The sequence below is a fragment of the Anabrus simplex genome, chromosome 2, assembly GCF_040414725.1.
Source record: "Anabrus simplex isolate iqAnaSimp1 chromosome 2, ASM4041472v1, whole genome shotgun sequence".
Lineage (NCBI taxonomy): Eukaryota > Metazoa > Arthropoda > Insecta > Orthoptera > Tettigoniidae > Anabrus > Anabrus simplex.
The window spans coordinates 623,628,972-623,641,913 of NC_090266.1; the positions used below are offsets into that span (position 1 = coordinate 623,628,972).

The 12,942-nt window shown below is 43.9% G+C and overlaps 1 protein-coding gene across 1 annotated transcript in view; it reads left to right on the forward strand.

Annotated features, from left to right (window-relative positions):
- The window catches only part of Cadps (calcium-dependent secretion activator 1), a 609,066-nt gene that overhangs the window by 264,841 nt on the left and 331,283 nt on the right, over positions 1–12,942 (forward strand). The window contains exon 13 of the mRNA XM_068226018.1: positions 6,867–6,973. Within this exon, the coding sequence (XP_068082119.1) occupies positions 6,867–6,973 (107 nt within the window). The remainder of the gene's footprint in view (positions 1–6,866; positions 6,974–12,942) is intronic.

Sequence of the window (12,942 nt, forward strand, 5' to 3'; positions counted from 1 at the left end):
TTCTATTGCACTGTCTCACCATACGTCAGATCGCATCAGAATCATCACTTTGATGCAACTGAACATGAAACACGCTGAAGTGAATCAAAGTGCTGTCTCCAGGTTGTGGAAAATTTATTCCCATTCAGTAGCATACTGACATCGCGCGAGCAGGCAACGCAAAATAGCTAATCAAGGCCGATATGGACCGGTAGAGACACCGCACACGCTGAACCCCTGAACTACTTCAGAGAGGTCATCAGGTGGTCAGACACTACTAAGTACTAAGGGGATACATTAGACAGGGGACTTAGCTACCATCAACACGTAAACATTACAGCGGCAATAGCAGGCCGCCGCCTTTCCAAATTATTCCCGCTTATGAAAGCTGAGAATGGGCTCACCCGTGGAAAAAGACTCTTGTTGTACAAGGCTACAATACGTTCACCCTGCCGTAAGGCACCCCCCTCCCATATGGTAGCCCCTCACAGCCGTAAGGCACCACCCTCCTCACAACAGTAAGGCACCAGGTCATGTTCTGACTTACTATGACCCTATGGTAACACACCACCCACAACAATAAAACAATCCAGTCGCTTGATTGAAACAATATCAAGTATTAGCACGCAAGGCCTCAATAGGCCGACGGACTATAATTTTTCAAGGTTCAGGCCATGTCTGTACCAATGAGACGGTCCTTGCTGCTACGCACAACTACTACTCTGCGCCAAGAGCTTCGAGATGCCACGGGAGTTGCTATAAGCACCCAAACTGTGCTCAGTAGACTCCATGATGGTGGACTGCATTCAAGAAGACCTCTTAGGAAACCTTCACTTCGACGACATCACAAGGAGGCACGCGTTCGATGGGCTAGAGCACTTCAGTCTTGGGCACGAGCTCAGTGGTCCAGAGCAATGTTCACTGATGAAGTGTCAATTGGTATACACCCTGACGACAACTCCCTACGTACATGGAGGGCAAGAGGGGATGTTGCAATCAATACTTCTTGAGTAGAACGTCACCAACAACAGTTATAGGTAGGTATCATGTTCCACCGCCGTAAACCACCGGTCCACAGTCATTCAAGAAAACGTGACGGCCGCAGTGCTTCTCCCACCGATAGTAAGAGGTTTTGCAGAGACTGCAGGAGGTAGGTTTACTCTACAGGACGATAACGCTCGTCCACATCGTGCAGCAACTGTCAATGGATACCTGGAGGGACGTGAGAACTAGAGAATATACTGGCCAGCGTCTTCCCCAGACATGAACTTCACAGAGCATGCGCGGACCTTTCTTAAAATTTGCAAACGACAACATTCACCACTTACGATTCAGGCTCTGAAAGATGTTGCCATCGAGGAGTGAGACCGTTTGCCTCAAGAAATGTTCGATGATTTGGTACTAATCACGCCCCGTCGCATTCAAGGGTGCCTCAGGGTTCGTGGAGGATCAACACGTTAACTCACATGACTGCATTGAAAACTGTCTTTAATTTGTGATTAACTGACCAGATGCTTTAATTTGTTTTATTTAGTCACATACTGAATATTTTTCTTTCCAGACTTGATCCAAAGTTACCATGAAGTGTACGTGTTCGTTTTATTTACTATTCTAAGTTTCACATTAAATACACTGACTGACAGAGCAAATGCAACACCAAGAAGGAGTGGTCAGAACTTTATGCCAATTGCAGGGTAGACTGACGTCACTGAGGTATGCTCATGATGTGAAATGCGCCGCTGTGCTGCGCACGTAGCGAACGATAAATGGGACACGGCGTTGGCGAATGGCCCACTTCGTACCGTGATTTCTCAGCCGACAGTCATTGTAGAACGTGTTGTCGTGTGCCACAGGACACGTGTATAGCTAAGAATGCCAGGCCGCCGTCAACGGAGGCATTTCCAGCAGACAGACGACTTTACGAGGGGTATGGTGATCGGGCTGAGAAGGGCAGGTTGGTCGCTTCGTCAAATCGCAGCCGATACCCATAGGGATGTGTCCACGGTGCAGCGCCTGTGGCGAAGATGGTTGGCGCAGGGACATGTGGCACGTGCGAGGGGTCCAGGCGCAGCCCGAGTGACGTCAGCACGCGAGGATCGGCGCATCCGCCGCCAAGCGGTGGCAGCCCCGCACGCCACGTCAACCGCCATTCTTCAGCATGTGCAAGACACCCTGGCTGTTCCAATATCGACCAGAACAATTTCCCGTCGATTGGTTGAAGGAGGCCTGCACTCCCGGCGTCCGCTCCGAAAACTACCATTGACTCCACAGCATAGACGTGCACGCCTGGCATGGTGCCGGGCTAGAGCGACTTGGATGAGGGAATGGCGGAACGTCGTGTTCTCCGATGAGTCACGCTTCTGTTCTGTCAGTGATAGTCACCGCAGACGAGTGTGGCTTCGGCGTGGAGAAAGGTCAAATCCGGCAGTAACTGTGGAGCGCCCTACCGCTAGACAACGCGGCATCATGGTTTGGGGCGCTATTGCGTATGATTCCATGTCACCTCTAGTGTGTATTCAAGGCACGTTAAATGCCCACCGCTACGTGCAGCATGTGCTGCGGCCGGTGGCACTCCCGTACCTTCAGGGGCTGCCCAATGCTCTGTTTCAGCAGGATAATGCCCGCCCACACACTGCTCGCATCTCCCAACAGGCTCTACGAGGTGTACAGATGCTTCCGTGGCCAGCGTACTCTCCGGATCTCTCACCAATCGAACACGTGTGGGATCTCATTGGACGCCGTTTGCAAACTCTGCCCCAGCCTCGTACGGACGACCAACTGTGGCAAATGGTTGACAGAGAATGGAGAACCATCCCTCAGGACACCATCCGCACTCTTATTGACTCTGTACCTCGACGTGTTTCTGCGTGCATCGCCGCTCGCGGTGGTCCTACATCCTACTGAGTCGATGCCGCGCGCATTGTGTAACCTGCATATCGGTTTGAAATAAACATCAATTATTCGTCCGTGCCGTCTCTGTTTTTTTCCCAACTTTCATCCCTTTCGAACCACTCCTTCTTGGTGTTGTATTTGCTCTGTCAGTCAGTGTAATATGACATCGTTTCCACCTCAACACAACACAATCTGGTATATATTTAACTTTCGTGATGAGCTCTTATATACAGTTTATATATAGGATTAGAGCAAGTTTATAATAAATATTTTGTAACGATAATATCGACTTCGACATAAATGTCTTCTGATTCGACAAATTTTGCAGTAAATATTCAGATGAGTATTCTAGGCAATGCTAGTGCGGAAGAAGAAGAACATGAGCGTTAGAAGGCTGATCATATCGATAAATCATTTGGAAAAGTAATTCGATATATTGCGCCATTGTCATTTTATGAGCTGCTTAAGTTAGCATATCAAATTGCTTCCGGACGAATTCAAATGGGCATTGCGAGGCGATGTTGCTTAGTCTGAGCGTCCCTTAAGACGGCTTGCGTGCCATCACCATCAAACACATCATGGGTTTCAGCGGATATCGCCGTAGCGTACTTGCGATCCTGTCAGTTTGGAGGTCATTGTTCGAATCCCACCTCTGGGAAAGTTTTTCTTCGATTGATGTTTCCAAGGCGGTCATAAGCCACGTGCAGATTTAGTAACACTGCCCCGCAAAGCCAGGCAGATGATAAAATGACAATGGCTTCAGACATCGAACTATTTCTTTCAAATTATCTACAAGTATGACCAACCCTCTAACGCTCATGTACCCGGTTCACGTCGTTTCCGGCTACCCTGTATAAACACGCATTGAGAACGAACATCTTAAAGGAACAGTTGGATTCAAAATAAATTTTATATGCGTGGCTGTACAGAGAAAAGAAAGAAATACTTATATTCTCATGGAATGAGGATCGTTCCGTCCAACTGTGGTGCAGAATAAGGTTAACTTTAGTACCTCCTGCTTGGATATATGCATTAATATGATTGGGCATGGAAATGAATAGATGTCCCGTATTACCCTACAGCGGATTTGCCCACGAGAGTTGTAAAATATTCTCCAAATCATCATCCCTTCGACATGGAGTCCCAGATACGTTCGTTGAGCGAAACTTTGGGTGACCTGGCAGCCTAAGTAGTTCTTGAAATTTGATAAATAAACACTCCTACAGAACCCGAGCTGTGTGCGAGTGAGCAATACCGTGGTGGAAGATGGTTCCTGGGCACTCAGCTGGGAAAAGGAGCACATGGGGCCGCAGAATTCCTTCAACCTACCACTGTGCAGTCATTACCGGTGTCGAATGACTATCAAATGCGATATATGAGATGTTAATGGTGTACAACTTAAACGTCGCGACTGCAGATTCACCTGTGCTCGGCATCTGGAAATGCCTCCGGAAAGGATAATCTGCTGAAGCTATCACTCACCTGGATGGTGAACAAGGAAACCGTTGAATTTGTTCAGGCCCTCCCGGTGGGCTATCGGGGTCATCCATAACTTGTCTGCCATTGCTTACAATACAATCTGAAATCCAAATGGCCCAAACGTCGGGCAATTCGGCTCACCGTTCATCCTGCCTCTCTCATTTTGATTATACGACCTGCCTAGTTCTCTGTCTGTCTGTCTGTCTGTCTGTCTGTCTGTCTGTCTGTCTGTCTGTCTGTCTGTCTGTCTGTCTGTCTGTCTGTCTGTCTGATTCGCTTTTTGAGAATTCGTCATAAAAACACATAATGACTGAAACTTCCTTATGTAGCTATTTACCAACTTTCACGGTCACCAATTATGTGTTACATGGTGCGTAATACCAGTCGGTATTCTATGAAAAGCGTATCACAGTGTCAAGGGAAAAAGTTTTGACCGTGCTGAGGGATTATGGTATCAAAAATACGTTGTTAAAATAAATCAAAGTCATTAACGGTGGAAATTACTCTGCAATGAGAGTTAATGTCTGAATGAATTCTTGGTTCTGTTACAAGAGTCAATCAAGACTGTAATCTTTCATTCTTGAAATTCATAATTTACTCGGATCATTTTCTTAATATTTTCCATACAATCTGCTTTACGTCGCACCGACACAGATAAATCTTATTGCGACGATGGGACAGGAAAGGGCTAGGAGTGAGAAGGAAGCGTCCGTGGCCTTAATTAAGGTACAGCCCCAGCATTTTCCTGGTGCAAAAATAGGAAACCACGGAAAACCATCTTCAGCGCTGCCGGCAGTGGGGTTCGAACCCGCTATCTCCCGAATACTGGATACTGGCCGCACTTAAGTGACTCCAGCTATCGAGCTCGGTTTTCTTAAAATTATGAAGGGAAGGGGAGTCAATTATCGCAATGGCTTAAGTGCTAGCCTACCATCTGTATGGGTAAGGTTCGAATTCCGTTGGATCGGGATCGAAATTTTCATCTGAATAATCACAACGCGCCAGTACGGGCATTCGGCCCAAACTACCGGCCAAATACGTTAGCGACTTCAGAGATGCCTGAGACATGCTGAAAAAGGTGTACTTCCTGAAAGACATACAATCGTAGGATGTGATTCACTTCGATATGAATATTGTAAGCACTTAGGCTTACGTTGATGTAGAGGTGGAATGTCCAAAACTTGGAGTCTAATGTGTCGAAACTTGAAGTACAAGGAGTAAAATATAAATCTCAATATATCAAAGATGAAAGTGCTGTTGATGGGAAGAAGACAAAAGAGACAAAATACGGCATAGGAAATATGAAATGAATATCATACATAATTGGAGGCAGCCTCTTTCAAGTAATTGGGGTTTCTCTTATACCAGGATGATGTTCGGAAAACGAATGTAGTGAGTTCGCACTTGCTATCTGCAGTATTTTGGAGGAAGAATGTTGGTTTACCGATGAAATGATCCTCACTTTGCTCATTTCGTGGACCGACTTCTCTGTGCAAACCCACTGACCTCCAGACATCGTTCATAAACTGAATACAACAGAAATGATAGGTGAAGAAGTACGAATAGACGTGAACAATGGAAGTGTTAAACATAAACAAGTTTTTGTGAAGAGTGAATATGAAGTGGGCAGTTCAAATTGGTTTTCATTGTGCGCTCAGGAAAGACGAATTGAATGGAGGGGGATAGTTTGCAGAAATGAACTACACCGTAGAGGGTTGGAGATGCACCAGAAGTTGAGACAGTGCTAGTGCAAACAAAAAATTATGACTGTGCTTAATTGCTTTGTTTGAATCTAGAGTTTGGGCATGTTGCTGTTGAAAATGAACTTCACTTAATATGGAATGTACTACAGTACATTAAACCAGATTTTTAAGTCTGAATATTCATTTTTTTTCTAAACATAGCGTATGTTATGTAACTCCTCCAGTGTAGTAGAATAGCAGAACACGGAACGAAATTACTGTTCAAATATTTCCTTTCGTTGTGCATAGTTGAAAGTGTTTACACCCTTCATCTGTACTCCTATTCTTTCACCAGTCCGTACACTTCGCTCAATACTATTTTCCTTTATTTTGTCTGATTAACAGTAAAATGCATTGAAATAATGCATCTGTACTTAAATTACTTGTACAAGTGTGGAATACACTGGAATACAATGAAGTACCACTTACCCTGTCTTCCTCATTATACTCTCCAAATTTTACTCCTAACTCCAATGTATCTCACTGTATATACTGTGGCTTATTCCAATATTGGTCGGAAAAGTTCGAATTTTGGGTTAGATAATCTAGACTATTATAAAATTGTTTCCTATTTACTTTGTACATCTGGATCAGACTTACAAAGTAAGAAATTAAATAAATGCAATATATAAATTGTACGTCCATCTTGAGTTGCATGTAGCTCTAAACTATGCTCCGGGCGTACAGATGAATGGTCGAGATTTCCCATTAATTAACTTGATATGTGTTTGTTCATTACATCAGAATCATTTCGACCTTTTAATTTGTTAACAGGTTCCAGAATGGCATAAGATGAGCGTGCCGAAAAATGTTCAAGATCAAGACTTGAGGATAAAAATTGCCTGTAGAATGGATAAACCCTTGAATATGAAGCATTGCGGGTATGTTGTAATTATTATTATTATTATTATTATTATTATTATTATTATTATTATTATTATTATTATTATTGAATATTTCAAATAAGTTACGTGTCCTGCTCCTCGGCTGAATGGTTGCTGTTGAGACCTTCGGTTCAGAGTGTCTCTGGTTCATTTCCGGTCTGGTCTAGAATTTAAACCACATCTGGTTAATTTCTCTGACTCGGGGACACGGCACTTGTGTTTATCCCAATGCACTCCTCTTCACAAACACACAACCCACCACAAAAGCATGCAGTAGTTATTATATCCCTCCATATAGGGTTGGGGCCGTAAATTAAGGCCAAACCCACATGTAGGACACATCGCACCCACGATCCCACCAGGCTGTGGAGAAAGTGGCAGAGAAGAAGATTTTAAATAAGTTACGTCGAATTCAAGAACTTCCTATCTGACACATTCCACTCCAATACAAAATTTGTAACGTTTTACAAAAATGTTGTACGAAGTGTATAATGTTTGATGGTATTTTGACAATGTTTATCATTATTTATTTGTGTGAGTGTTACACTACCATACCAAAAGTATCCGGACACCCCTGTGTAGTGCGGAATTGAACGCTAGATATCACGAGATGCGGACCCGCCAGTATAAAATGCGGCAGGGAGTATTGTGTGCCAGTAGAGAAGCAGTAACAGCAGAATAGGTTGGTCAGGAGAGGTCAGTGATTTCAAACATGGACTAATCATTCGATGCCAGCTGGGTAAGAAATATATCTCAGAGATATTTCAACCCTTCTAAAGCTGCCCAAGTCGACTGTTGGTGATACGATTGTAAAATGAAATGAAATGTCGTATGGCTTCTAGTGCCGGGATATCCCAGGACGGGTTCGGCTCGCCAGGTGCAGGTCTTTCTATTTGACGCCTGTAGGCGACCTTCGCGTCGTGATGAGGATGGAATGATGATGAAGACAACACATACACCCAGCCCCCGTGCCATTGGAATTAACCAATTAAGGTTGAAATCCCCGACCCGGCCGGGAATCGAACCCGGGACCCTCTAAAACGAAGGCCAGTACGCTGACCCTTCAGCCAACGAGTCGGACATTGTAAAATGTAAACACGAAGGAATAACCACAGCTAAACGAAGACCTGGCAGAGATCAGTTAATGACGGAGAGGGACCGTCAAGCATTGAGAAGGGTGGTTGTAAAAACTGCAACAGATCAACGGAAGGAGTCATTCATGAGTTCCAAAGTGCTACCAGCAGAATGGTCGAGCTGATGCTCATAAGTTAATTATTTCTGTAGTCATTGCTAAGCGACGCTTAAGGTGGTGTAAAGAGCGACGCCACTGGACAGTGAATGACTGGAAACGAGTGATTTAGAGTGATGACTCACGCTGTACCCTGTGGCAATTCGACGGAAGGGTTTGGCGAATTCCTGGAGAACGTTACCTGTAGTCATGTGTAGTGCCAACAGTGAAGTACGGAGGAGGTACTGTCTGGAGATGAGAAGAATGCAAGCATGAGGAATGTGGCCTGCAAGCACGAACTTCCTGTTCTGTCCAGACAGATCGGCTCTTATCTGCTCTTATCTGCTACACGAAAACGTTGACTCACACTTTGCCGTTTGCTGGATTACAACTGACGAGAGCGAATAGCTGCCAGTAGAAAATAATATAAAGTCGCCTGGGTAGTAGTGGAGTTGCTATGGTAACCATTACGCCACTGACTCTGCTGGTGAAAATCCCTTCGCCCCGTGCCTCACAGGGCATGTGCATTCTTCTGGTCTCCCAACAAGTGCTACGGTATGGGGATGTCTTTTGTGGTTAGGGTGTGGTCCCCTTATTGCACTTAAGAAAACTCTAAATGCGGAAGGCTATAAACACATTTTAAACCATTGTGTATTATGTACAGTAGAACAACCGTTCGGAGAGATGATTGTATCAGCATGGCAGTGCATCCTGTCATAAAACTGCATCTATGAGGCAATGGTTTGTCAACAATAGCATTCCTGCCCAGTGTCCCAACTAGAACCCAGTGGAACACCTTTAGGATGAGTTAGAACTTATTTTTTTCGCTAGTTGCTTTACGTCGCACCAACACAGATAGGTCTTATGGCGACGATGGGACAGGAAGGGGCTAGGAGTGACAAGGAAGCGTCCGTGGCCTTAATTAAGGTACAGCCGCAGTATTTGCCTGGTGTGAAAATGGGAAGCCACGGAAAACCATTTTCAGGGCTGCCGACAGTGGGGTTCGAACCTACTATCCCCCGAATACTGGATACTGGCCGCACTTAAGCTACTGCAGCTATCGAGCTCGGTAGTTAGAACTTCGACTTCACTCCAGACGCCCAGGGTCCAACATCAGTACCTTCTCTGGTTTCGGCTCTCGAGGAAGAATGCTCTGCCACTACTCCACAGACATTTATACACCTTATTGAAAATGTCTCCAGCAGAGTTAAAGCCGCCATAAAGGCGAGGAGTGGACGTTCTCCATATTCTTCTTCCACCGCTTTTTCCCCACACCTGTGGGGGGGACCCTCTCCATATTACTGTCTAATAGTGAGGAACGTGACACGGGTAAAAAGTGCGATTTCAGATAGGTGTCCGGATAATGTTCTCTTCTATGCAGTGCTGTTCATTTTGATAATAAAAACAAAAGACATGTATTAGGTAAAGTACTCCTGAAAATAACTTAGACGTGTATAGTGTTTCTTCTAACAACGGACCACCCCATAGGAGTTGGTAGACAAGCACAAATAAGTTTATTTCATTCCTCTACATCACTTGCCGGTCCAGGTTTGACTACTAGAGAGTGAGTTCAGTGACGTAGCGCAGACGCGGGAGTGGCTTCTGAAGCGAGGGAGTCAGCCCCTACAATCACTTCAAAGTTCTATTAGCGATTATTAGCAGAGCTGGAATGCTGAATACATATCGCATTCTATTGGTAACATGCCGAGTGCGACCACGTCAGCATCGAGCCGCTAGCGACCGAATAGATTAAGCATCTCACCCCATGCGACCAATTAATTACTTACCACAGATCTGCATTTGGTGCAGCTGCCGAAGTATCAGATTGCCTATGTGCTGTTTATCTAGTCTTTTCTTAAAACATTTCAGAGAATTTGGAAATGTGTCGAACATTTCCCTTTGTACATTATTCCAATTCCTAACTCCTCTTCCCATAAATGCATATTTGCCCAAATTGTCCTCTTTAATTCCAACTTCATGTTCATTATTTTGTGATCATTACCTACTTTTTGCCAACGGCCGTAGCCGTGTTGAAACACCGGATCCCGTGAGATCTCCGAAGTTAAGCAACATTGGGCGTGGTCAGGAGTTGGATGGGTTGCCACTCGCTGTTGGTGGGGGGTAAGGGAATGGAGGAGCGGAAAGGAACTGGCCACCCTACCGTACGTAAACTCCGGCTCAGGAACACCTCTGCGGAGGTTCGGACCTGTCTTCGGGCAGAATAACCCTTACCTACCTAGTTTTTAAAACACCCATCAAACTTATTCGTCTACTAATGTCATTCCACACCAACTCTCCACTGACAGCTCTGAACATGCCGCTTAGTCGAGCAGCTCGTCTCATTTGTCTTACCGTAACTGTGCAAGCTACAGACCTGTGATCCTCTCCCCGAGATCTATTACTTGTGTTAATTTGGTGCATCAGTTGCCTTCCATCCTGTATATACGCTGAAATGTGCTTTCGTAATGTAACATGATCTCACGAAACTTCATAGTACGTGAATAAATGCTGGTATTCCAAATCATACATTGTTGTTGTTGGGTCATCAGTCCATGGACTGATTTGATGCAGCCTTCCATGCCACCCTATCCTGTGCTAAACTGATCATTTCTACATAACTATTACATCCAACATCTGCTCTAATCTGCGTGTCATATTCATATCTTAGTCTGCCTACACTTCCCTCAAAAACTAACTGAGCAAGACCCGGATGTCTTAAGATGTCTCTTCCTCTCGTCAAATTTAGCAAAATCGATCTTCTCCGACCAATTCGACTCAGTATCTCTTCATTTGTGACTCGATCTATCCACCTCACCTTCAGCATTCTTCTGTAACACCACATTTCAAAAGCTTCTATTCTCTTTCATTCTGAGCTTGTTATTGCCTATGTGTCACTTCCATACAATGCCACGCTCCACACGAAAGTCTTCAAAAACATATTTCTAATTCCTGCATCAGTATTCGAAGAGAGCAAATTCCGTTTATTAATAAAGGCCTTCCTTGTTTGTGCTAGTCTGCACTTTATGTCCTCCTTACTTCTGCCATTTTTAGTTAATTAACTACCCAAGTAACAATATTCATCTACTTCCTTCAAGACTTAATTTCTTAATCCATTATTACCTGCATTACCCGACTTCGACTGCACTCCATTACATTTGTTTTGGACTTATTTATTTTCATCTTGTACCTGTTATACAAGACTTTGTCCATACCATTCAGAAATTTCTCTAGATCTTCTGCAGTCTCAGATAAAATAACGATGTCATCGGGAAATCTCAGGGTTTTTGATTTCCTCTCCTTGGATTTTGATTCCCTTTCCAAATTCCTCTTCGATTTCCTTTACAGCCTGTTCAATGTCAAAGTTGAAAAGGAGAGGGGACAAACTTCAGCCTTGCCTCACTCCTTTCTGGATTGCTGCTTCATTTTTCAAAGCCCTCGTTTCTTATCACTGCAGACTGACTTTCATACAGATTGTAGATAATTCTTCGTTCTCGGTATCTGATCCCAATCACCTTCAAAATCTCAAATAGCTGGGTCCAATCAATATTATCGAATGCCTTTTCTAGATCTACGAACGCTATATACGTGGGCTTGTCCTTCTTGATTCGATCCTCTAAGATCAGACGTAAAGTCAGGATTGCTTCACGTGTTCCTACATTTTTCCTGAAGCCGAATTGGTCTTCTCCCAACTTAGTTTCAACTTGTCTTTCCATTCTTCTGTAAAGAACACGTGTTAAAATTTTGCAGGCGTGAGATACTAAACTAATGGTGCGGTAGTTTTCACACTTGTCAGCACCGGCTTTCTTGGAAGTAGGTATAACAACATTCCGCCGAAAATCGGATGGCACTTCTCCTGTCTCATACATCTTGCACACTAAATGGAATAATCTCGCCATGCTGGTTTTTCTTAAGGCAGTTAGTAATTCTGAAGGAATGTCATCAATTTCAGGTGCCTTGTTCCTATTTAGTTCTCTCAAAGCTTTGTCAAATTATGACCTCAAAATTGAGTCTCTCATTTCATCAGCATCAACAGCCTCTTCTTGTTGCAGAACCATATCATACCTTCATACAACTGTTGGATTTGTTCCTGCCATCTTTCTGCCTTCTCATCTTTCTCTAGAAGTGGCTTTCCGTCTGAGCTTTTAATATTTATACACCTGTTTTTCTTTTATCCAAAGGTTTCCTTGATTTTCCTGTATGCAGTATCTATCATTCCTAGGACCATACAACCTTCGACATCCTTGCAATTATCCTTCAGTCATTCTTCTTTAGCTATCTTGCACTTTCTATCTACTTCATTATTTAATCGCCTGCATTCTTTTCTGCTCTCTTCGTTTTTGGCATTCTTGTATTTACGTCGTTCATCAATCAGGTTTAGTATCCCCTGAGTTACCCGTTGATCCTTAAGTTGATCTTTCCTTTCTTCCTAACATTTCTTCAGCAGCCCTACTGACCTCATTCTTCCTGACTGTCCATTCTTCCTCTATTGTGTTTCCTTCAGCCTTTTCATCTAGTAATTGTGCAACATGTTCCTTGAAAAAATCCCTCACACTCTTTTCTTTCAACTTGTATAAATCCCGTCTCCTTGCATTCCTTCCTTTCTCCAAATTCTTCAACTTCAGATGACATTTCATGACCAACAAGTTGTGGTCAGAGTCCACATCTGCTCCTGGGAAAGTTTTGCAATCCGCAACACCTGGTTTATGAATTTTTGTCTAATCATAATAAAGTCTATTTG